General features: G+C 38.4%; 1 protein-coding gene across 1 annotated transcript; it reads right to left on the bottom strand.

The window, feature by feature from the left end:
* Positions 1 to 11,216: 11,216 nt before the first annotated feature.
* LOC139717609 (protease-associated domain-containing protein 1-like) lies at positions 11,217 to 19,891 on the bottom strand. Its single transcript, XM_071629120.1, has 5 exons — positions 19,769 to 19,891; positions 17,881 to 17,981; positions 16,566 to 16,675; positions 14,412 to 14,579; positions 11,217 to 11,787 (listed from the first exon to the last, which is right to left on the bottom strand). Exons 1-5 carry the CDS (start codon positions 19,842 to 19,844, stop codon positions 11,670 to 11,672), a joined length of 573 nt encoding a protein of 190 aa, XP_071485221.1. The 5' UTR covers positions 19,845 to 19,891; the 3' UTR covers positions 11,217 to 11,669.
* Between the last annotated feature and the right edge of the window lie 7,441 nt (positions 19,892 to 27,332).

Genomic DNA, 27,332 nt, shown 5'->3' with positions numbered 1-27,332 from the left:
ATGAAACTAGAATTTAGAAAATTTGCCAAGACTGACAAAGTAGTTGATCCATCTAATCCGTGATTGGAGGCAATTGGTCGTGTAATTCTTCAGATGTTCACTGAAGAAGAGATTAAGATAGAAATGAAAAAAGATTACATGCGCATAATGTGCATGTGAGTGTGCTTCAGGGCAATTATATATGTCTTGTACTCATAGATTATCTTATGAAATATATATCTACATGTACCAAGTTTCATTTTAAGAATGATGTTAAATAATGAAGATTATAATAAAATGATTTTGTAAAGTGACATCATGGATGTCACCCATCAGTTAGCAGACAGTCTGTGTAAAATTGTAACCAGATCATCTGGAAGTCATTAACAATAAATTATTGGAGCTTCAACTTCAGAGATGAAAATTGAGATATGCTGTATGCAAAACAGAAATGGCAGAAAGAAAATAAAAAAGAGAGGAAGAAAGAAAGAAAGAAAGAAGGACAAATCCTGACAATATGAAAAGGTGATCTGAGATAACATGGATCACCTAATTACCAGCACCTTCCCGAGATCGATTTCTTTCAGACAGAAATAAAACCCATTCCTTCTGAGAACCTTGTATACCAGGTTCCCAAAATGTAGACAAGAGTGCCTGTATTTGTGGCCTAGGTTCATGTTTATTTGTGTAATTATGCTTACCAGAAAAATGACTGGTTGATAGATAAGAGTTTCTTCTATCAATGTCTGTGTTTTTTTCTATCAAATTTTCTTTTTCTGTAAAATTTGCATGTGTTTTTGTATAATTTACCTCTTTACAATGTAGTAGTGTGCTTGTTTTTGCTTTAGAACTCATGTGAAGACGTACGAAGCAATCAGAGCTCACAAGATTTTGACTTTCGCAGACCCCGTTTGATTGCCCTTATAGTGTATAACAAAAAGAGTTTGCGAGCCCAACAGTCACAGTCTATTCAAATATCATTTTCGATCGATATTTTATCGTTTGATGTCACATGCAGTTGACTGTAAAAAAAGGTACATGCACTTCTTTACTGCGTTCTTCCGAGCACATTAGCGACCTTGTCTGTTCTTTGTAAGCAGGCAAAAAGAATATAATTTGGGGGCATTAAAGGAACAGGCTAACGAGTGATGGCAAAAACTGCAATTATTTTTATATTAAGTATTTTCATATTTTCAGGGAGTTACATGCTGATGACACAGTCCATGTAGTATATTTTAACAACAAAGGAAAAAAAAAGGTTCTTGGCAAGAGAGATGTTATGCATAGAGTTTAAAGGATTATTTTCATATTGTAAATGTAGTTTCATATATTGTGTCTATTAAATATACGGTCATGTAAATTATAGAGCTGTTTATCGAGTATATGGTATGGCAATATGATAGTAACATTTGTGTATGATGGATTGAGTATTATTAATGTGATAGTGGTTCAAATATATTATCTATGACTTTCTTTGTAGTGAGATTATCATGAAAGGCTCTTCAGTAAGATAAGATATGACATATTATGTAGTATGAAAAAATGGTAGTATCATGTTTATGCTACAGTGGAAATCCCAGAAAACTTCACAGTTTATGATGAGTGACAGGGTAACATTAAACACTCACTGTGGGGACAATCAAGTAACTGTCAGGTAGGTACCTTCATACTGAGATCTCTGTGACATAATCCGAGTGTGTGACCAAATGGATTTTTGATGGGAAAGATTTTCACTTCTACCTACTCTTATGGTGACCCATTAGAAATGCATCAAAATTCTCCATTAAAAGATATGGTGGTGTTTTGGTACTGTAAAAGTGGTTTCTTTCGCGGTGGTTTTATTTTCGTGCTTTTCGCGTTTTGAGGTTGAACTGCGAATTTAACATCACGCGAAAATATTTTGAAAAATCGTGCGAAATTAACCATGCAAGGAAATGTTTTGAACTCGCCGCTTGTTACAACGCTGTTGCGCACACACGAAAATTCCGCGCATTGCAGGTATTGATGGTATTGATGGTCACCACACGCACAGATTTTGCTGACCATGAATTTAAACACACGCGAAAAAGTTGGCACCAATGGAAACCGTGAAAGTATCTGTACGCAAAAGAAACCACTTTTACAGTAATCATTTTGTCACCCTATACTCTTCCAAAGATTATGAATAGATTTGTGTACACCTTTGTCTTTCAAGCTATGTGATAGTACATGTATATGTATCAGTTGTGATATATTTAGATAGATGTATATTGAAGTGATTACTGTTCTTTTTTTGTTTAAGATGTTATCTCTGTATACATGTTTTGTAAGTAGAAATTTAAGTGATTATCAATGTGTAGAAGTGCCTCAGTCCTTCACAAGAACTTTGAATGGTAGATTGTAGGCTCTATGCAATATTTTGGATTGTTTAATCGATGTTTATATGTGTTATTATAATCACTGGTGAAGTGCAGAGATTAGCCGGCATGAGCCAGAGGAAAGTAACCTCAATACATTTGTCTGAAGCACAAATTTCCCTTGCTTAGAACATGGGGGCATTTATAGCATTGAGGGAAAAGGGGGGGGGGGCAGGACTACAGTAACCATTAACTCTCACCACCCCCCCCCCCCCACACACACACACACACACACACACTAAAAACATCACAACTCCTGCATTGCTATGACATTATTCAACGTAGGTTTTGTACTTATTACTGTCGTGAATAAGTCCACAATGAAATTTCCACTTGATATTAAGACATTGGTACTATATGTGCCAGTATCCGATGAGCCAGGCACAAATAATGTTTTGGTTGAGAGATTCCCGCTAAACATTCTCCACACATGGGCTTCTACCAGTAAATTGTAGAGAATCCTGTCAGATGATGTCATATAAGATGTCATATAAGATGCACAATGTGTATATTACAAGTGACTGCTGACAGCAGCACCTGAAAGTGGATCAGTCTGTGGGGAGTCACAACACTGTTGAGAGGGTTGAGAAATTAATATCATACAGTATTGTGTTTGCTTTAATTCCTTGTGAAAAGGAAATGACTGACAAGAGGGGACACAAATCCTTGAATGAGGTTTCAATCATGATTTTGCTCTAATGAATCAGCATGCTTATAAAAGTAGGAAAAAAAAAAGAATAAAAATGAAAATAACCATGGTCTAGGATAATACATTTACAGTCCATGCAAAGGGGAAATTATGAGAGACCCAAACAAATTAAAGATTATAAAAAGAGTGTCATATTGTCTTGTGTTTTTTTTTTTTTTGTGTGTGTGTGTGTGTGTGTATGTCATCACATCACTAGCATGATCAAAGCATGTTCATATCTTGGTTTTCTCCAGTTTGTCCATTTCAATTTGCAGTGATGATTTAGCAACATATCGCTAAAGCAAAAGTGATCTAATTGGACCAAATATGAAAATTAACTGAAAAAAAAATCCTGTTCCATTGGAAGCAATCACATCCCACTATTCACAACTGATGACCAACAATGTGCACAGCTTCTTGTGTGCTGTCATTTTTTATTATCCTTCATAGTTTAGCAATATAGTGTGTTGGGCATTTCATGTGTACATCGTCATTATCAGAAATAGAAAAACACAGCTGTTACAAACCTTAGTTGTGCACAAACTTTCAAAGTAGCTGTTGTGATTTGTATTGATACTAAGAACAGACTTCGCTCCTTTCTGCAAGTACAGTTGTATTCACAAATATCATATTTTCATGTATTTGATTGTAAAGAGAAAGTTCTGAATGGTACACTTAGTAAATTAGAAAACAAACAAACAAAGGAGAACAACACAATGTACATACATTAATACAAATCATCCATTAAAAATGCAGAATTTTATTGATATTTCTCTTGACATCATGTATCACAGTAATGAACAAGCAGTTGGTAACAAACATGGAAGCAATTTTAGCTGAAAATGGAAAGATTGTACTGGTCAGAGACATGAAAAATGCATACAGTGAACATGAAGGTCCAAGTACATACTTGGTAGAACTAGTAGAGGCTGCTTTGCATCATATACTGTACCAAACTTAAAAAACAACAACAATCTCATACACATGTATCTCATTACATGTATATTTGAAAAGACAACAAAAGCAACCCCCACCCCCCCCCCCCCAAAAAAAAGGCAAAAAAAAAGTTACACCCAAATGCATAATGGATATGATAGATGTTAAAAATTCAAAGAGATAGAGAAACAAGACATAATCAAAAGAATTCATTTCAAAAAGTGGTCTGTAATCATGTTGTCTCAATGATGCAAGGCAATAAGTCCAATTTTTGTATTATTTTGTGTAAAGTTAAATACATTTTTCATAAAGCTGGTGCAGACATTGGCATTAAAGCTGAATATATCCAGAGAGAGAGAGAGAAAGATATATATAAGGAGATAGAGAATCTGTGTGTGTGTGTGTGTGTGTTCTAAACAGTAGTGTGATCATTTTTACAAAGTCATGACATGCTGATATACAACTGCATACCATTAATCCACAAGTTGTAATGTCAGAATGCATCCCACAGCAAAATACCTTTCCATTACAACTGCAGAGTACTCCAACATGACTTGTCTCCGAAACCGTATCATCAAGTAATTTTTGTGTGCTTCACATGTACTGTACTTCTTTTTTTTTTTCATACTTGGCAATTCAATATCATTTTCTTAGTGACTAAAGAAAATTTGATGCACATTTCTGCAAAGTGAGGTACATAATTATTATTTTCCCTAGAAACATTTTGCCAATCTATGACCTGTATTTCACAACATACGGGGTGTATTATATCCCTCCAAAATACATGTAATATCCATTCAATTGTTATATAAACCACCATCACATTCTAACAGGCTCAACATACCCTCATAATGATAACACATAAAACAGCCTCTCTACACATTTGTGTCTTTGTTGTTGTTGTTGTTAAGTTGTTTGTTTTTTCAAATTGATATTAAGACTCCTTGGGTCGTAAGGCATACGCCAGCATTTCCCGACAACAAATGGGCTTGTAGAAGTCAAAGTCCATGTACTTGTGTCTTGTGCATCGTGTCCACACTGTCTAATACAAAGTGACCTTGCATTAAATTAACTGACCAGTTGACAACTACAGGTGCATTTATACAGTAAGCTAAGGGAGGAGGAGGGGGGGGGGGAGCTCTTATCTGTTTTGCATTCATTTAATTGATTACATTTATAGTTCTTTGGTCAGGCAAACCTCTGACAAAACAATGTGGAGTCCACATACTCTACCTCATTTCAATACATTCTTTAAACAAAAAACATTAAACAAATCACAAAAATAAAAATTTTCTGTAAGAAAAGAAACAAAAAAATTCCCATCCCATCCAAAGATTCTTCATTAACCCTAATCAGGCTGGGGGGGGGGAATCCGCCCCCGCCCTCAACGTTTCGCGCAATATCTTCGCAGCGCGATAAGCTCCCGCCGCGATGTTTCATGACTTTTTTCTTTCAAGTATCCCGCAACTTTTGAGACCAAAGTTGTTGCGCCCGCGCGTACCGTTCTGACGCGACGCCCGTTCGAAAAAAATTTGTCAACCCCAAAATTGCTCCAAAACGTGATTTTGTGTACAAATCCAATGCAAATTGTGTTTTTTCAATTAATTCACATAAAAATTCATATCTTGACTTAGAATGGACATTATTAATTTATTTTAGCATAATAAAGCTTCGAAAAATGTCTGTGACAAATTTTGGCCAAAAAACAACAAAAACAAAAGGTCGAAAAACAATGAAATACATAAGAAATTCAAAAAACAATGAAATACATAAGAAATTAATTTCGATACAGATATTTTTTATCCTATGTCTCAGGAGAATGATACAAGAAACATTTTTAAAAAGAAATTAGCTTCATTAGAGCATTAATAAGTGATTTAGAGCTCAAAACTGATTTTATGCATAAATTACAATAATTAATTAATATAAAATATAAGAAAAAATTTTCGGAGAAAGCAACCATACATTTTGATAGTATATGTCGCGGGCTTCGCGTGTGCCGATTTTCGGCGCGATCACGTGTTCCATAGGCGAGATCACGCGTTCCATAGGCGAGATCCCCCCCCCCCCCCCCCCCCCCCCCCCCCCCCCGATGTTGTTGTTGTTGTTGGCATCCATCTGTCTCGTGAGACAATGGTATATACCTTGCATATGACACTCAATTTATTTCTTGCTGGAGCATTTCCTACTATGGCTGAAAAGGCCAATTCTTGAATGGCAGTCTCTGCTACACTTGCTGCAAATAAAAGAGGTTGGATGTGGGGATGTTATGGGCATAGCTGCTGACCTCTGTTTGCGAGCTTTCCTGGATTCCAGTGTCTTTGCATTTCTCTGTGTTTCCCCATGTATGATACCATCACGTACGACAAGTCTCCAACTTGTACGATCTGCAGCAATGGTTTCCCAACTCTCCACTTTCAAACCATTTGCTTTCATGTCACGCTTGCAGACATCCTTGTACCTGAGGTTTGGCCGACCAATAGCTCTGGAACCAGTGGCAAGCTCTCCATATAAGATGTCCTTTGGGATACGACCATCATCCATTCTGTACACATGTCCTATCCATCGTAGACGCCTTTGACTCAGCAGGGAAAACATGCTTGACATCTTAGCATGTTTTAGGACATCAGTGTTTGGGACTTTATCCTTCCAAGTTATGCCCAGTATGCGTCGAAGGCAACGAAGGTGGAAGCTATTCAAACGTCTTTCCTGGGATGCATACAGAGGCCAGGTCTCACTGCTATACAGCAATGTGCTCAGGATGCAAGCCTGATAAACGCAGATTTTGGTGTTTACTGTAAGCTTCTTGTTCATCCATACTCGTTTGGTGAGCATAGCCATAACAGTAGAGGCCTTGCCAATACGTTTACCCAGCTCAGCGTCCAGAGACATGTTGCTAGTAATGGTTGAGCCCAAGTAAGTGAAGCTGTTGACAGCATCCAACTGGTAATTGTCAATAGTGATGGAGGGAGGGGTTTCAACTCCCTGGCACATGACTTTGGTCTTCTGTAGGCTGATTGAAAGTCCGAACTCCTTGCATGCTTGCGAGAATCTATCCATGATAGTTTGGAGGGCTTCTTCTGTATGAGCTGCGAATGCTGCATCGTCTGCAAACAGCATTTCCCTGATTAGTACATGACGCACTTTGGTCTTTGCCTTCAGACGGGCCAGATTGAACAGCTTGCCATCAGATCTTGTGTGTATGTAGATACCCTCGGTAGCATTCTCAAAGGCATAGGACAGCAGCATAGAGAAGAAAATACCAAACAAAGTCGGTGCCAGGACGCATCCTTGTTTCACCCCGTTACAGATTGGGAAAGGTGCGGAGATTGACCCATCATATCGCACTGTGCTGTACATGCCGTCATGGAATGAAGAGATGATGGCCAGCAATTTTGGAGGACAGCCGATCTTCTGGAGCAATCTGAAGAGCCCCTTTCTGCTAACTAAGTCAAAAGCCTTTGTTAAGTCTATGAAGGCTACATAAAGTGGTTTCTTCTGTTCCCTGCATTTTTCTTGCAGTTGCCGGAGAGAGAAGATCATGTCAATGGTAGATCTGCCTTCCCTAAAACCACACTGGGATTCAGGGTAGATGCGGTTGGCCAAGAACTGCAGGCGGTACAGAACAATACGAGCAAAAACTTTCCCAACTATATTCAGCAAAGAGATTCCACGGTAATTGTTACAGTCACTGCGATCTCCCTTGTTCTTGTACAGAGTACTAATGCTGGCATCGCGAAAGTCCTGAGGGACTGTACCTTCCTCCCAGCACTGACAAAAAAACTCATGGAGGTGTTTAAGGAGAACAGGTTTCCCACACTTGATGACCTCAGAGGTTATGCCGTCCTCTCCTGGTGCTTTTCCACTTGCGAGTGAATCAATGGCATCGCCAAGCTCCTCTACAGTTGGTTTGGCATCAAGTTCATGCATAATAGGCAAGCAGTCAACAGCATCTAGGGCAAGTTCAGAGACAACATTTTCCCTTGAATACAACTCAAAATAGTGTTCAATCCATCTCTCCATTTGCTTCACCTTGTCAGTGATGATTTCACCTGTCTTTGTTTTAAGAGGGGCAATCTTCTTAATCTGTGGGCCTATGGCTTTCTTGATTCCCTCATACATTCGTCTTACATTCCCAGTGTCAGAGGAAAGTTGGATATTGTGACATAACTTCATCCAGTAGTTATTTGCACAACTTCTGGCTAATCTTTGCGCAGCACTCTTGGCAGCTTTCAGGACAGATAGTGTTTCCCTGTCTGGATTGAGTTTGTAGTTTAGATAGGCTTCACGTTTCTTATCCAGAACTGCTTTCATTGTACTTGCATTTTCCTCAAACCAATCAGGATTCCTCCTTAGTTTCTTCCCAAAAGTAGAGAGAGCCGCTGTATAGATAGTGTTACGAAGGTTGTTCCACTTTGAGTTGCAGTCTTCATCCTTATCTTTTCCTTTTTCCATGCAGTCTGAAAGGTCTTCCTTGAGTGTATTAAGGAACTGATGAGCCAACATTGGGATTCCAGTGTTGCAGGTGTTGATGCGAGGCAGACATTTCTGCTTATTTCGATGCAGCTTCTTTGGTTGTAGTCGAACTCGGCTACATACAAGAGAATGGTCGGTATCACAGTCTGCACTATGGTAACTGCGGGAGATGAGGACGCTGCCCAAATTAACACGCCTGGTGATTATGAGATCCAACTGGTGCCAGTGGCCTGATCGTGGATGTTTCCATGAGACTCTGTGGCAAGATTTGGTCATAAAGTAGGAATTGGTGATACAGAGAGCTCGATATGAGCACAATTCAAGTAGTCTCTGACCATTCTCATTTAGTTTTCCAATGCCATGTTGACCAAGGCAGTCGGGCCATGATTCGTAGTCAGCTCCAACTCTTGCATTGAAGTCACCAAGTAGGAACAGGTGTTCAGACGCAGGAATTCTGCTAATGACAGCATCTAGATCATCGTAGAAGTGATCCTTAACATCTGTTGATGAACAAAGTGTAGGGGCATAGATACTCACGATGTTGACCATACCTGCAGACGTTGAAAGACGCAAGGTCAGTATACGCTCAGATCCACCTGATGGGGGTTCAATTGACGAAAGAAGGGTATTTTTCACAGCAAAACCTACGCCATGCAGACGTGGTTCGTCGGGAGCCTTTCCTTGCCAAAAGAAGGTATAGTTCTGTTCTTGCAAAGAACCACTGGATGAGATCCTGGTTTCTTGCAGTGCTGCTATATCAACATTAAGTCTGGAAAGCTCGAGGTCAATCACAGCAGTTTTCCTTGCATCAGAAATCTGCTGTAAGTCATCAGAAAGGCCAGTGCACATAGTTCGTACGTTCCATGTTGCCAAACGTAGGGTAGGTAGTTTCTTTGTCTTCTTCATTGATTTGCCTGGTGCAGTGTTACAGTCCACTTTTCAAGTTTTGCTCTAGCTCCAAGCACCCATTGAAGCAGGTGGACTGTGGCGGGTCAGCACCTTATTGGCTGGGGGCTGCCCAGCTTGAGGCGGGCGGTAGCTGTCCAATGAGACGCGATGGCCTCTCCCACCGTCGAAGACAACCCGTAGCGCCCTACTTTACGCCAATCAAGTTGGACTTATAACTCGTAACTGCTGTCTTCCGTGTTGTGCTTACGCTGCATAGCGAAACTGGAGTGACCTCTCCAGGGTATAATCAAAAAAAGCATAGCCAAAAAAGCCAAGCCTGATTAGGGTTAAAATGTAGACTCTTTCAAAAGAAACAATACAGGAAAAATAAATACAATGGAAAAAAAAATCACATCCATCAATATTTTACTTCATACATGTATCCACATCATCTTAAAATCATAACCAAAATAACCAAATAAAACTTTACTTGATTAAATTCATATTGTTGCATTTGGCATGTGTATGTGGGTGTGTGTTTGTGTGAAATACTCCTCAAGGCGTGAAGTGAGCATAGCGATCTCGGTGATGGGTCAGCATGACGCATTGGAAAGGTGCGACATAAATACCAGTGATTGCTACTACAGTGGAACCTTGGTATAAAGAGGTTGGATATAACAAAAGCCTCCATATCGATGACAAGGTGATTTTGATGGTCCAAACTCCTTATATTTCTTAATTTCTGTACCCTAACATAGTGAGAAATCCGACTAACAAGGTAATTGCCACAGCTTTTATCAGGTTCTTGTTATGCCGAGGTTCCCCTGTATTTCTGTGTTGTTCATCCTTCACTCATCATTTACATGTACAGCAACACGCAGTGCTGTGTAACACTATGTAAAATTACAATATATGTATGATGTATCTCCATGACAATGGGTTAACTTATACAGGTTTGTCCTACCAGCAGTATTCTGCAACCTGGAATCACGATCACTGCACATTAATTTGCCAACTTGCCCATGGCATGCCAAATCTTACTTACAGGACAAGTAGACTTAGAAACACTTGCCTCCTGGGCAACCAATTCAAATTCAATAATACACTGCATTCACAAAAGTTATAGGGAGCCCGGCCTAAATACATGTACAGTATCAAGGTAAGCATTATTTGTTGCTACTAACCGCACACCCTATAAACAGTTGGGTTCATAATATACTGTTAACTGTGCACTGTACTGATATCCATGTAGAAATTCACTGACGTATCTGGGCATGCGTGTGGCCCTATGATTTTGGCGACAAGTTTTGTATGTTTTCCCCCAACTTTTTGGCCAAATGAGGTGTACAGGAAAAGTGACTGGTTCATTAGCCTAGGCAAAGAACTTTGAATGCAACTTATCCTATTGAGGTGATGATGAAATAGCATCCTCAAGCTGACTACACATACACAATTACAAAGCAATCATCTCTCATTCCCTTTCCCCTCCCTTCCCAAGTTATTTCAATCATTACTCCCAAAATCTGACAGCTCCAATGTCTTGACTTTAATATTTTTATCCTTTCCTCCCATGTAATGCCATACCATTCCTGGGGGCTACCAGAGCTTTATGAAGACATGCACTCTCTATTTGAGTAAGCTACATACAACTTCCCTCTTAACTACACAAGCATCAAAACACTCTGTCCCCCCCCCTTCTCATTCAAACCCAATTGTATCAGATTTTTAAAGTGTGTGCTTAATGACCCAGCCCAGTCAATGACCAATGCAAACAAATCACTGACTGACATACTTTATGTTGGTACTTAAACTTTATACAACATAACTTTGCAGAAAACTGGACATCTCTCACACACATACCAAATTCAGGAATCGAGCCCACTTCACAAACTGAATAATACTTCTGGATGATGAATTTGCCTGACACACAGATTTTTCATAAAAAAATAAGGCACAAATCTCCTCAAGATACCACATGACTCAAGAGAATGAAACATTCAGACCCAAACACATACTGACCAGACAGAGACAAAACTGTACACTATGAATGTGACCACTCACAATTTCCTTCCTTCTGAACCAACGGAGGACAATTTTTGAGTTGTTGTTCTCACTGAGAGGTTAAAATCAACAACATTTGCACATAAGTGAGAAAGACTTATCAGGATAGACACAAATGTGTCAAAAAAAAATAATTTTCAACCATGAATGTTCTCTTGTGGAAGAATAATCAGTTGGAAGCTCAGGTAACTATGGAATACCAAAAAACAAAAACAAAAATCAATATAAAAGTAGGATATTTATCTTCACCACAGTGTCCATGGCGGTCTGTGCAAATGAGAGTATGGAATGCCAGTTGTGTTGACAGGTATTGCAATCTCCACGACATCATTGTGCTCATTTAGATGGTGTTCAATCACTTTCCTAATGCAAAAAGAAAGAAAGAAAAAAACCAGATGAAAATTGTAAAAGAAAATAAGCGAGTTGATTATATTAGATGGATTACCTGCAAAACCATAAAATCTGGTTTGGAAGAATGATCATTCATGCCATCAGATTGAATTAACATGTTCCATACATCTCTCTCTTTTAGTGCCTGATATACTGCAGCTCGGTTGGAAGTGACATCTATTTGTCAATAGAATATCATATTCATGATCATGAATCACTGTGATGCATTAGGCAATGTGATTTTTAAAGAGGACTTCAACACAACTTGACTTCTGCAACAAAGAATAACGTGACTGTGCGTTATAAAACCAACAAAAAGTCAGGTAGTCCAACTATATATGAAATTCTTAGTTTCGTATTTTCTGAAAGATCAAGTCTGTTCTATATGTGACCTTACATCATAAAACCAACAAAAAGTTGCCAGACATGAATTTTTAGTGAGGACTAGTTTCTTACAGAGCAGACTTTAAACTTTAAAATGACATGAAACTCAATTCACATGGACTCTCCTAACCTATCTAAATATTGGAAAGAAAGCACTCGCTCTGGAAAAAAGTGTGCTGGGAAAAGAGGCTCTGAAGTACAGGGTCTATTCAAGTGATTTATCTCACCAAGTCGCACTCTGTGCAATGGATGGGACAAAAAACAAACAAACAAACAAACAAACAGAAAGCCAAACTCCATAGAAACAACAATGAAGGAATATCAGATTAAGCTGATATTGAGCGTGCTGTACTAAAACATTCTATCCACAACTTATACTAATTGTAAAGCAGTAGCATCATCCTTTCAAAAGTTATTAGATTTGAAGGTGAAGAGTGTGTAAAGGGTTTTCAAGAAATGAAAAGGGGTCTGTGAGACAAACTCATCTCACCATTCTACTCTTAGAAAAGTGTTCTACATTGTAAGAAAACTGCTAAAAACACAATTTCCCCTTCATTCCAAACTATAAAATGAAAAAAAAAAGCTTTTTCACAAAAGACGAAAAACTCAAGATTAGGTTGTCCCATTTTACCTTTTCTGAGTCCTCACAAAAAAATCAAGGCATGCAACTTTTTTGTTGGTTTTGTGATGCACAGTCACATGCATTCTGAAGTTTGTAATAATAAAAAGAATGTGAAGATGTCTTATTTGTAGTTTTCAAAGAACACTTTTTTCTTTTTCTTGAATGATGTGATAAGGTATGTGCTTTGAGTATCTTTCACTTTCTTAAAAACCCTTCACACTCTTCACTGTCAACTCTAAAAAATTTTGAAGGGATGATGTTATTGCACTGAAAAAAAAAAGTTGGTACTAGTCGGGAATAGAATGTACTTACTGAGTGCACAAAGGTTCAGCTTTATCTGATGGTTCCTTCATGGTGGATGTTATGGAGTTTTACTTTTATACCCTGGTTTTGTTGTTGTTGTTGTTGTTCTGTTCATTACAAAGAGCACCGCAGGGTGAGATTAAAGGGGCTGTATAGTATTTGTTGAGATGAGGATTTAGCTTGGAACGTTTTGCGAGACATTTAGAAACCACTCTATGAAATGTTAAAGAGCATACAATTCTAAGGGAAGTTTAAATTTTATTTGATGAAAATCGGTATTGAAATGACCGAAATATTATCCAAAGATAAGATAAAACACAAAGATCTGATAATAAAAGTTGTGGCCTGTCGCATTTTAATAGGATAGCTTTTTTGGCTATCTTAGCCAATTCAAGACCAATTTTCATCAAATAAGGAATCCCTCTACGAATTGCATGTTCTTTCAAATTTCATAAGAGGTTTCTCATTATCTCACAAACACACATACACACACACACACACACACAAAAAAAAAAAAAAACGTTGGAAACCTGCATCCCTATCTGAACCAGAATTATACCATCCCTTTAAAGCATTTGAATAGACCCTACATTTCAAACCTGTTTTCTGAGTAAACACTTTTCTATCATTTAGATGGGTATTAAATAGGAAAGTCCATTGTTTACTAATATTGACCAATAACCTCAACCACTAACCTTCAACCCTCTTTACAGAAAGGAAATACAAGATTGAACTTTCCAAATCATTTCTATCCATCAGACCACGGGACATTCCCATTGAATGTTCCTGGTGAAAGCAATCTCAAAAATGTATTTCCTAGCTCAAGTATAGTGACCTTTGACCATACCATAACTTTCTCTTCCCCTCATCCAAAATGCAGTTGTTGTTGTTGTTGATTTTACTCTACTAGCAAATCGAAGTACAACTATGCACAATTCTTGGTTGAAGATATAGCTGGAAACTAACATTTTTAGCTATCTTTTTTTTTGTAGTGACGTTTGCCCTCCACACTTGATTTGACATCCAAAGATTTTATGAGCTCTTAATAGCCGTATATAAGGACAGATGGAAAATGAGAAGGCACAATGCCTGCGGCACCCTTTAGGTATGGAAGCATTTAGAAGAAAGCTACCGAAATGTGTTCTGGTCAGATTGGGACATGGATATTGAATGAATGTTGTTCAGCTGGCTCTAAAATCATGAAAAGGATGTACTTTGTACAGCATGCACACAAAAAACAAAGAAACAAACAAACAGCAACCAAAAAACTATATCCTTGGATTCTCACCCATCTCTGCCAAGCATAAATGCTGCAGGTATTGTTGTGTTTCGTTTCGTCTCGTCGTCGATCATGTCGATGAATCTGCTGTCATTAGTCTCGTCCTTATCGTAAATAATGACCATCAGAGCACCGGCATGGTCGGCAATAATGCTTTTTGACAAAAATGAACACTCCCTGAAATACAAAACAGGACAGGAAAACAGCATTACGAAAAGAAGATACAATAAACCTAGTTTGATGCTCTTATTCATGTCAAAACAATCTGGATACAACTGGTGTCTTAGTATCAGGTTCAGAGCTAAGTCTGCAACCTGCATAATTTTTCAGTGGCAAGAAATATATTGTATGTCCCAACAAAAATTACAACAGGAACTTCCACATAATAACTTTGAAAATAGTGAATCAATCCAAACACAATTTCAGGATATGAAACAATAACTTATTACCCATGTCTTGCAGAAAACCCCATCCGATTTGCTTCAGTGGTCAAAGAGAAATGAAGATTTTTGTAGAGCATATCAGGAATCGCTTCCCTCCAAGTTCTGTCCATTGTGTTCACACAGTTCCAAGAGAATCCAAGTGCTAAACTTGGAAGAATCACATCCACGACATGCTTCATGATTCACATTTCTCTGTGACCACTTTACCACATGAAGGGTTTTCTGCAAAATATAGGTAAGAAAAATTTTTAGACCCTGAAATAGCATTCAGACAGTTTAATCATATTAGACTGCAAAAATCCAATATTGATTGTATATCTTTTTTTGACATACTAAAGGCATCGAAGGAACTGTAATGGTGTTCAACAGCTTTCAGTCCCTCCTCACCTCATACTGTTGATATCCACAGAAATTCAGATTCACATCAAATTTATGAAGTTTTGACTGACCTGAATTCCTCTACAAACAAGGACAGAGAATTTTCTTGAGGCTTTTAGACAAAAATTCTTCCTCTGCAAGTCTATTTTTTTTTTTTCATTCATATTTTTTGCATGTGTCTTTAAAGCAATCAACAAATGAACACAGTCTTCCTTAATGATACACGTCCATGTAACGCTCATTGATTCTGAATTTTCAGGTCCACTTTACAGTAGCAGCAAAGTGTCAGCCACATGTACATACACACAGTAAGTAGGCCCTATACATAAGATTATCATCATGCCTGAAAGCAGTGCATGTTTGTTTTTTGGTTTGTTTTATTTCCCTCAACAGGGTTGAAAATAAAACCAAACAACATCAGCCTCAGGACTGTTTTTCAGTAAGTCCGCATATTGGTTTACGGGGTTGCGTGCATGGGCCAGTGATAATTATATCAGTCTTATGTTACAGCCATCATATCGAGTGATGCATCGCTATAGGGTGTATGTCTGTCATATTATATCAAACAAAGCTCTCACTTTGCAGCACCCTTTAACTCTTTATGTGCCATGATGAAAACCCCCTGTGTGCCACGTTATTCCGAGACATGAAGGTAGTCATGCTTTGAGAAAGAATTCTGTTTTTCTAATTTGTATAACCTCTACAAATTTCTGTTACAATGGGCATAATATTAGGCAAAGTTAAAGAGGAATGCCAAACTTTGTTTCGATATAAATGTTATGAGGAATCTATTTCCAATTTCTCTTTCGAATGACCAGTTGCTACATTACTGTAAAGGCATGACTTTTGCACATAAAACCGTGACAGAAACTTGGAATGTACGAGCAAATCTAGTTGGGAACACCGCTTGATAGTCATTCACCACATAGAATGCAAGCCGTTTATGAGAGGAACAAAGACACGAAAAACGCTTTCATTGTGCCGCGGGATTAGCAGTAATTAGCGACTTATCAATTGGTTTTGGCGGCTTTGTTTGTCGAGCAGAATATGCGAAGTGGGCACGCCGTCGACTGAGCCGGACGTGCGAACGTGGCACATAAAGAGTTAAATCAATCCAAGGATTTGTGACACACAGAATGGTGAAGATCTTGTTTGGGTAATGCAGTGCAAAGCAGCACCAGTCTTTATACAGGCAATGTAGAGCTCTCACTATAGCTCATGATGTACTGGCATGACACCCTGGGGGGAGTTTTATTAAATAAACTGTAAATATAACATGAGGCACATGAGGCACATGAGGCCAAGGTTCAATGTAGTTCAAACTCAACTTCTGAAAACTTACCCACGAATGACGAGTGCTACTGCACCCCTAATTTCATCAGCGTTGTGCAGCTCTCCGCATGCCTCTCTGGGATCAGCCAGTACCAGTGGAATTTTGGAATAGTAAAAATTCTGAATGAGAGCGAAGGGAGGAAGAAACAAGTAGAGTATAAGTCAATAACAATGCATAATACTCTCTCCTACTACAGTGCAGGTACACACTTTCAAACTAAGCAATACAGTGCACACCCATTATAACGAACATGGTAACAACAAAATTCTTGTTACAGCACAATCAAAATTCAGGTCCCAAAATGATCATTAATATACACTATGCTGTTCAATTCTAACAAAATTTTGTTGTAACAAAATAAAACCGCTGGTCTCAAGGATTTCGTTGTAACAGGAGTACACCAGAACAAGAGTTTCTGTGCTACATGTAAATGAACAAAAACAAAAATGGATCAGGAAGATCTTCACTGCTTCACAACCGTTTCCAACCATGAACATGCAATGATCTGGAGAGGGTTGGGACTATCCTCAACCTCAACTCTGTATCACTTACAAATTTTGCCTCGCAGTTTCTACAGAGTAATCACTACAGCAAGCAAGCTGTATACCTCCTCGCCCACTTTCAAAGGGCAACTAAAACTCTTTTCCAAGCAAGTAAAATGAACAGACTCTTGCCAAAAAGCCCAGTGGGGCAAGTGGGCAAAATATCTTTTTTTTTTTATAAATGCCCTGCAATACGTCATCCTTTCCAACCAATAAATGTTCCACTGCAACCTTTGTCAAAGACCCTTTCACTGTAGAAATTGGAAGAGAATTAAGCCAGCAGAGGATCATCAAGTTGGACAGAATCAAGCCATGTGTGCAAGGACCTTGGAAGACCATCTACATTTCTACACTTGCACCTCTGAACCAACGTACTTAGCTCCACATGTTTGGTAGAAACAAAAATCACAAGTCAGCAGAGCACTGTGTTCTAACCCGAAAAAAGGGGGGGGGGGTGGAATCCACTCCCTTCAGCTTTGGCATAGCCAAAAAGCCCAGCCTGATTAGGGCAAGGATTTATGCATACATAACAAGGTATCTGTTTCAACAGAATTATCATTTTTCATTTGGGAGGGGTGTTTGCTTTAGCAATATAAGAAGTGATGTACATTTCATTGAAGAAAAAGAACATTTTCAAGCATAATTTGCTGATAGCATGTGTCAGACACAGACTACCACTTTCTTCTGAGCCCTGGCTTACAGGCAAAAGGAGTGACAAATTTATAACTATCTTCAAAATACACTCCATTTTACCTAAGCAAGACATGATGAACACAACTTACAAAAACACCGCCAAAGTTCTTGGCTGGCCTGATGGTGTAGTCAAAGGCCAACTCTCTTGGAAACAGAATTCGGAATGCAAGATTTTCATTCACTGCATGTCCTGGAATGGAAGAAATATCCAATTAAAAACAACAACAACAACAACAACAAAAAGTGAACAGACTGTCTCATGTTACACGTACCAAGACTCTCAAATTCACATAATTTAAACCCTGTATTGTCCAAAATTGCCAATATCATTTTGAAGTAAGATAATAAATGTACTGTAGAATACCGGTACTATATATAGCCTTTTATATAACATACATTGTTGCACACCATACTGGTACAGTGGTAGTGCTGGTAGTTCAATTCAAACTCTAACTCATTATAACTGTATAATTATGCCAAATATATTATTTTTGCGAATTTCGAGAGTATGCATGCTATTTGCAAATTCAAAAACATGAAAAATATAAACTTTTATCCCGATATGAATGTGAGGCATGCATAGAGGGTCTTCATTCCTTCCTTCCGTATTGTTTACTGTAGATCATCTGATCATCTAGATCGTCTACTCCGCAATTGCGAATTTAACCACTTGCAACATTTCGGGCAAGTCCTGATTCACGAAAAAAGTTACATAGTAGTCTACCGTATCTATAATGCTCAGCGCTTCTCTACCAGTGAGTGAGTGGGCCGCAATGTCTCCCCAAAATGAAAATAAAAATGATTTAGGGGTGTATATTCAATCTACACAAATAAATGGACCTCAAAACACTGTGTATGGTTGGACCTACTACTCATCGACCGCCTAATGTTTATTTGCTTGATAAGAATATTTAACACTGAAATTCACGTAAAAAACTTGACCTACATGATTGAGAAAATCCAGCTCTATCAAATGCCGTTGTTCCCTTTTTGATTCAAAGTTTCAGTGCAAAAACATCGCCGACGAACTAGCATGGCCTCGTTTCAGCTCCCCGCGGTAAATCTCGTTATTAGGATCGACCGCTGTTTTTGCATTGACAATGCACGCAAACCGAGTTGTATTGAACACCGTGTTGTAGAAAACGTCTACGAAGCTTTTTAGAAACTTCCATAGACATTAAATTGTGCTGTCATTACGATTCGGTGAAAATATTCATTCGAAATTTTGTCCTTGATTAAAACCATCAATGAACAGTGAATTATCGCGTTTTACCACACCATCCTCATCTACATTCAAAGCTAATCCATTTTTATGTGCTTCGCACGCAGAGAAGTGCGTACTAAGTGTTCAGTGCGCGAATTATACGCGGTCGGTTTAAAAGAAGGTGGTCGATATGTAGTAGGGCTACCATATAATGTGTAAAGACCCCATCATGTAGGAGCCAATGCTATGGGCCTCAGCTCAGCTCAGGTGAAAAAAAGAAGTCCACTGTTGGTTATAACCAGGGACCTGTAACTAAGTTGTTGTAGGTAGGCTTTAAATTTACTTAATTAAGTGTTATAACATAAAAATACTCAATTAGATTCTAGAAAATTCTAATTTTATTTTAAGTTTTAAAAGAAAGAACCAAAATAGCAAGTTCCAAAATTAAAGTGGCAGAAATGGTCCCTTCAGCAGGGAGTTTAGAAAGTTTGCTGGATTCTGGTCAAATAACCAATGACAAAATATCAATATTGCCCTTTGAAATAAGGCAATTAGACTCTAATTACCCTAGACATATATCGTGTACGATACATAGCTAGAGCTAGAGTCTATAGGGTCTAGAGCTGAGCTCTATGGTACGATACCCTCTCACAGTGTGGTCCCATATATAACAAAATTTGTTGGCAAAATGTCAAGAGAATGTTCAAGTCGACAGAACTCGGAATATTAATGGTCTAGAAGATTATACCGTTGCGAGGAAGATAGTCTCTTACCTATTGCTCTGCCTGCAAGATACAAACACAAAATGATAAGGCACATAATGCGCCATCTAGTTGTTGATTTCGTCATTTTCAGAGTCAGGCTTTCCCCGACGCTGAAGTAGATGTCTAACTCGAGTTTAGCGATTCTATTGAATTGATCACTGTGCTGTGACACTGAACGATAGTTTCACTCTTTCTTCATCCCATCTGCGCGCCCTATGTGTGGAGTACAAAAACGAAATGTAAGCGTCTAGTATTAGCAGCAGCAATGCAATATGGTGTTTTCAAAAAGAAAGAAAAAAAAAAACAAAATAACAATGTCATATCAAATGACAGTGGATAAACAGAACAAAATCAGTTTCTTTGTCATTTTTTTTTTGGAAAAAAAAGATCTAATTAGATTTTGGAAAGTGAAGAAATGTAAAGGTAAACTGTCATAAGCTCTGACAGTCGAAATTAGCTTTACAATGAGTCAATGCCCAGGGTCGACAAATAGATATCTTCTGGGAGTTACTTAGTAATAGGCTCGATCTGTTTACTACATGCATGTACCATCCAAGTATTTGCATGCAAAACCCTTGGACCGTTAAGGAGAGCCTTATAATACACGTAATTTTCCAAACAGGTCAAATCAAGAGGATAAACCTCCGTGACACTGGTTCGAATTCGATCTCCCCGGAGTGTGATTCTGAAACCTGGAATCCCGATACACTTCCAACATCTCAGCACTCCCAGTGGGGTTACACTGCTGAAAGTAAAAACAAACAAACAAACAAACAAACAAACAAACAAACAAACAAACAAACAAACAAACAAACAAAAACAAACAAACAAAAACAAACAAACAAACAAACAAACAAACAAACAAACAAACAAACAAAACAAAACAAAACGAAACAAAACAAAAAACATGCTGGCAACCCGGGACTGAAAACAGCTACTCTCTTTGTCACCTGCAACGCTACAGAATATCCACATCAGCTTCAGAGCTCTCTCCAAGGAGGGATGGGATGAACTTGAAATACTGTAAATGAAATGAAATGAAATGAAATGAAATTAATTCATAATCCACAAAGTGGACATTATATGATAAAATGTACAGCGTATAACACATAGTGGACATTATATCAAAACTATGCAGAGTATATACATGTATATACAAAATATAGTGATATTCTGAGATAGAATAACACCATTATACAAATGTGGAGGGGACTACTTAGAAGCACTGCTTGTTAAATGTAGTCCCCCTACAGATTTATAGACAAAATGATATCAAAGATAAGGCTGAGTGAAATAACAAAAACACCATATATAAGACACTATCTACAAAGGCACATGAACCGTACTATGGATATACAACAAGTCATGTATATGTTACAAAGCACAAGTTTATGTACAAAGTGTTTACAGTGTACATTATATACAGTGTACCATTAGAACAATGAATGAAACAGAAGATAACCTTCCGAGTATACGTAATGAAAGTACTTCTAGAAAACATTGATTGAAATATACATACGTTTTATTACCATAAAACTGTTTATTAATACTTATCAAGAAACACATTTTTGAGCTTATACTTAAAGCTATTCAAGCTCTGAGCTTGTTTTAGTGAACGATCAAAGGAATTCCAAAGCTTAGGACCAGTAAACATGAAATTTCTGTTACCAAAACTAGTTCTATTTTTAGGAATATGATAATCATTCGCATACCTTGTTGAGTAATTTATTTATTTATTTATTTATTTATTTCAACATATTTTGACAGGATAACAAGATCAGCAAGTGAATGCTGTTTTACATCAAGGTCCTGTACAATCCAACTATATGAATACAAAAATCATGTTACATAAATATAAGCATAAAAACCACTACAATTAAACAAGCAATCAGAGCTGAAAGGAGCAATACGTTAAATTGAAATTAGTAGTAACCAGTCTAAGTATAATATAATGAAACAATATGATGCAAAAGAATATATTAAAACAGTGAATAAAATGATGCAAGATTATATACACAATCATACCATTTGGTGTACAAAAGGAATGTAAAAACTCTGCCAGAAAGGACTTGAATCAACAAGCCCACGATCATAAAAAGCAGATAGAAATTCTATGTAAAAATCTACACTAATATATAATATATAAATTACATGCAATCTGGCAGTCATGCCCGTTTAACCTAATCAGTCGAATGCATGTATACCCATAACACACATTCATGGATTCATGCACACATAATTTGCACCAGGCAAGTGTGGGTAACACAGTGTGACAAAAAATAATATGGTACATATTATGTAAAAACAGGGCATTTGATAAAATCAGTGAAAATACATTTTCTTATATAACAACTTAAAAGCTGACAATGACTTTGATTTCTTTAAAACATTTGGTAGTGAGTTCCATACCTTTCCTCCTGCATATCTAAAACAGCTTTTAAAACACTCTACATTCGGTTTAGGTGGTACCACATTCAAAGAATCAGCTGCTCTTGTGTTAAACCCATGCCTGTCAAAAATCATTTCAATATTATTGCACATTCGGGTGGGGGCAAGTCCATGGATGCATTTATACATGAGCGTTGACAAAAAATAATTCCTTCTATTTTCAAATGCTTGCAAATTCAAAACCTTGATTATGTCATTTCCATTTGCAGTTTCGTAATCAAAATTTGATGTGATAATTCGTGCTGCCCTCTTTTGTAATCGATATAAAATATTTTTATTTTTAGCAGAGCAATTTCCCCAAACGGAGCATGAATAATCAATACACGGTTGAACAACTGCAGTATACAAAAGTTTAAGTGAATCTTTATCCAAAAATTGGTTCATTTTTCGTAACATAAATAATTTCATAGAAATAGATTTGGCTAAATTTTGTACGTGTGCATCCCAATGAAGATGGTCGTCTATTATAACACCCAAATACCTAAAATCATGAACCTGTTCAATCCTTTTTCCATCAAAAAAAATGTTCAAACTTTTGGAGCACCGTGGACTTAATAACATTACCTTAGTCTTATCTAAATTAATACTTAATCTGTTTCTCTTGTACCATCTATATATCGAGTTCAGATCATTTTGCAACATTGATGTAACTCTATCAGTATCTTTGTGCGAACAATAAATTACTACATCATCTGCGAATACATTACAGGAACATGAATATACAGATTCGGAAATATCATTAATAAATATGAGGAAAAGTATAGGCCCAAGTACACTCCCTTGTGGTACCCCTGTCGTGATACTTTCAGATGTTGAGAGATGACCATGACAAAAAAACATTTTGACTCCTACCAGTTAAATAATCAGAAAACCATTTCAATTGTTTGCCCTTGATGCCATAACATTCCAACTTATGCAATAATAACGTATGATCAATTGAATCGAAACACTTAGAAATATCAAGAAAACATGCTGCATGCTGTCATGCTGTCTTATAATAAAAGATAGCGTTTTATGAATGTATATACAAACTCCTCCACCACGTCTTTTTTCTACTCTATCTTTGCGTACAAGTACATAATCATCAATTGATATCAAATCATCACTAATCAATTCGTGAAGCCATGTTTCAGATAAGCATAATAAATCAAAGTGAATCCTGTTCAGTAATAATCGAATTTCATCAATCTTATCAATAAGGCTCCTGACATTAAGATGAGCGATTTTTAATTCTTGCCTGTCAATTGGCTTGAAAAAAAAAATGAGTGGTCGTTTGGTGAGGAAAGAAATTCGTAAAATGATTTATCACTTGGAGTAATAGTTTGTGCTTAGTTTGAACCTATCTTCGAAAAGTATGAGTTAAAAATCTCGTCAATTTCAGACTTGTCCTCAATGATAGTATTATCAACTTGAACTTTAGAAATGGGATTTACAGCCTTCCCTCTATTCAATACGGTATTTATTACTTTCCAAGTGTTCTTGATATCACATTTGAATTGACTCAATTGGTACGCAAAATATTCTTTTTAGCTAATTTGAGTGTATTGGTAAGAATATTTTTGTATGAAATATATTTCATTCGAGAGGTTTCATCACGGTTTTTGATAAAATTAACATATAAAGTACTCTTGCGATTTATTGAGCGTAAGAGTGTTTTGGAAACCCATGGTTGCTTGGGGATTCGTTTGTAATCCTGTGTACGACATTTCCTTAAGGGAATCTTCTTCTTCCATTAAAGTACATCCCTCTTAGTAGAGTATAGTCGTACTGAGTGCAGTGAGGTGCGCGGTCACGGGAACACGTGTAGTGCAGAATGCAGTGTGAACACACACACACAAAAACAAAAAAAAAATTAAAAGAGGAGGGCAAAATAAAAGTGCAAGTAAAAACCAAATATCTTGCTGTTTTAACGGAGGGTGACTGACGAGAGGCGGTGCTTGAAGACCTCAATGGATGGGGCTGACACCGCTTCGGTTGGGAGAGCATTCCATAGACAGACCACACTCGGGAAAAAGCTATGCTGGTATGCTAGGATTCTGCAATGATGTTGTCTGATTTGTAGATGGTGACCTCTTGTTCCTCCTGAAGCTGGGAATATGTAGGGTGGGGCTGCGGGGATAGCCACAAGGCCATTCATGATTCTATATAGCATGATTACCTTGTTGTGGGCACGGCGGTCATTGAGTGACTGCCACTGTAGTTTCTGTAGCATTAGGGCAACACTACTTTGCTGTCTGTAATCAGACAACACAAAGCGGGCGGCACGTCGTTGCACTGTCTCTATCTGTGATATGAGTTCTTTGGTATGTGGGTCCCATACTGAGGATGAGTACTCTAGGGTTGGCCTGATGTAAGTTTTGTAGGCTTGCTCTTTAATGGCCTGGGGGCATCTCCTTAGGTTGCGCCGAAGAAAACCGAGGGTGCGGTTACTCCTCTTACAAATGTTGTTTATGTGAGATTTCCAGCTGAGATTTCGTTGGATAGTGACGCCAAGGTACTTGGCTTCATCCACGACAGGGAGTGCTGTCCCATGGATCGAATATGGGTTTGATGCGATGATGTTCCTACGCTTATTGGAAATTCGTAGCACTTCACACTTGTCGGGATTAAATGACATGAGCCACATTTTCTCCCATTCCTGGACATTTGCTAGATCTTGATGTAGTGCTTCAGTGTCCTGAAGTGACTCAATGGATCGATATATAAGGGCATCATCAGCGTAAAGGCGTATAGATGATGATACATACTCAGGAAGGTCATTTATAAATACCAAAAAAAGTAAAGGCCCCAACACTGTGCCTTGGGGCACACCTGAAGACACAGTAGTAGTGTCACTCTTGACCCCTTCAATTGTCACTCGTTGGGTGCGCCCTTGGAGGAAGTCATGGATCCAGGATAGGAGCTGCCCTCTTATTCCGTAGAAGTGGAGTTTGAGTAGGAGCCGCTTGTGTGGGACACGATCGAAAGCCTTGGAGAGATCTAGTAAGACAGCATCGATCTGCTGTTTATCTCGGAGTCCTGCAGCGAGATCTTGAACGGTAATCAGTAGCTGCGACTCACACGAGTGACCGCGCCTGAAGCCAAATTGGGATTCTGCAAGTAGGCCATGGGTGTCAAGATGGCTCATGATCTGGCTGTGAATGATGTGCTCAACAGTCTTACAGATGATGGACGTAAGGGAGATCGGGCGATAGTTGTCCGGCTTGTGCTTGTCTCCCTTCTTGAAGACAGGGGTAACATTTGCAGTTTTCCAGTCCTGTGGAACTTTTCCTTGATGGAGAGTTGCATTGAACAGGAGACAGAGAGCTGGGGCTAGTTCATCTGCAGTCTCTTTCAAAAGACGGGCTGGTAAATTGTCTGGTCCACAGGCTGTGTGGGGTTTGATGTTGGCAAGAAGTTTCCTGACCCCTTCTTGACTGATTGAGAAAAATGGAACAGCAGCATGAGGGCTTTCACCCAGGTCAGGGAGGTTGGACACATTCTCTTGTGTAAACACAGAAGAGAACTGTTCATTCAGTAGGTTGGCCTTAATGTGAGCGTCACTCTCGAGAAAGCCGTCCTTCAGCAGAGGTGCAATACCTGAGTTTTCACACCTAGTGCTTTTTATATAAGACCAGAATCTTTTAGGTTTGCCGTCTTCTTCACTGAGCATGTCGCTGATAAATGTGTTGTAAGCCACTCTACACTCCCTCTGCATAATACTCTTCATGGATTTGTATCTTGTCCAGTCTCCTGATCTTCCAGTTTTCCGAGCTTGTTTGAAGGCTCGCTTCTTCCTTCTGGATAAGCGTTTGATGTTGGCATTAATCCATGGTTGACTGAAACGTGTTGAGCTAAACTTAGACGGGACTAGTGTGTCCAAAATTTGATGGAGTCCATTCGCTAATTTCATCCATAAAGTATCAACATCTGTCTGGACAGAGTTTTCCTCAACAAAATGCTCACTCAACGTGAGAGCTTCTGACTTCATGCGGCTTATGTCAACCTTTTTCCATAAGAAAATCTTGTGGCGTACAGGTTTCTGTCTCTTTGCACGTGTATCAGAGAGAATAAGAACCATATCATGATCACTAACACCTGGCAAAGGTACACATTTGGTGATCAGTGATGGCCTGTTGGTAAGAAATAGATCTAATGTCTTCTCCCCTCGTGTAGGAAAATCAATGATCTGTGTGAGCCCAGCATCAGAGAAGGTGGACAGGAAGTGCTTGTTGATTGCGTTTGTGTACTGATGACTCTCGATGGAGCCCGTCGACCAGTTGATGTCTGGAAGGTTGAAGTCCCCACTAACCCAAGCTACAGCAGATGGGTTGCTGATGATGACATCTCTGATAGCTTGACACATTTCCAGCGCGTAAGCCATGTCGTTCTTGGGAGGCCGGTATGACGATATGACGATCAAGGGTTGTTGACCGCAGACTTGGATCTTGGTGGCTGTCAGCTCACAAGTAGACTCAACTTTGATTTCACAATCAGTTAGATCCTTTCTTGTAGCAAGCAGGACACCACCATAGCCGTCAGGGCGATCCTTCCTCAATGGGGTGTTAAATCCAGGAGGCATTATCTCTGAGTTAAGAATTGATGGTTTGAGCCATGTTTCATTTGCGATGATGATGTCTGGTTGGCTGCTTTCAACAGCCTCCCAGAAAGCTTCCCTTTTTGCACACAAACTTTGTAGGTTTACTGCATGCATCTAAGCAATTATTCAACAGATGAAGAAAGTATATTATGCTTGGTCAATATTTTCATTTGCCTCATACACAATTGACCAGTCCACAGATTGAAGTTTTTCTTGAACGAGAGCGATATTTCCAGGGGTGAATTTACGACGAAATACATGCCTTCGAATTGTACTATGACTCCTTGGTCCAATATCAAAGTGACACGATATCATAAAATGGTCTGATATATCGCTCACCACTATGCCAGATTTTGGAAAAGGTTTTAGGTTCGCAAAAATGTTATCAATAAGAGTAGCAGAATGACCAGTAATTCTTGTTGGTTTAGAAATAAGAGGCAGAAATGAGGCTTGTAAAATGTTATCAAGGAAGTTATCACAGGCAGCATTACTGCTTGACAAAAGATTTATATTGAAATCACCCATGATGATGCAATCCTTGTTGTG

Source organism: Diadema antillarum, unplaced genomic scaffold (assembly GCF_040938485.1).
Source record: "Diadema antillarum isolate AM-2024a unplaced genomic scaffold, OU_Dant_1.0 scf00000008, whole genome shotgun sequence".
In the NCBI taxonomy this organism is placed as follows: Eukaryota; Metazoa; Echinodermata; class Echinoidea; order Diadematoida; family Diadematidae; genus Diadema; species Diadema antillarum.
The sequence above is the reverse complement of the archived record's forward strand: the minus strand, read 5'-3'. Positions and strand labels throughout refer to the sequence as shown.

Bases quoted from the DNA above. Each gene is read 5' to 3' on its own strand.
- LOC139717609 (XM_071629120.1), bottom strand. From the start codon at position 19,844: ATGACGAAATCAACAACTAGATGGCGCATTATGTGCCTTATCATTTTG. The intron at 17,982-19,768 runs GTAAGAGACTAT...CTTCCATTCCAG, and splicing joins TCTTGCAGGCAGAGCAATAG to GACATGCAGTGAATGAAAAT. The intron at 14,580-16,565 runs GTAAGTTTTCAG...TTTGTATTTCAG, and splicing joins GTAGCACTCGTCATTCGTGG to GGAGTGTTCATTTTTGTCAA.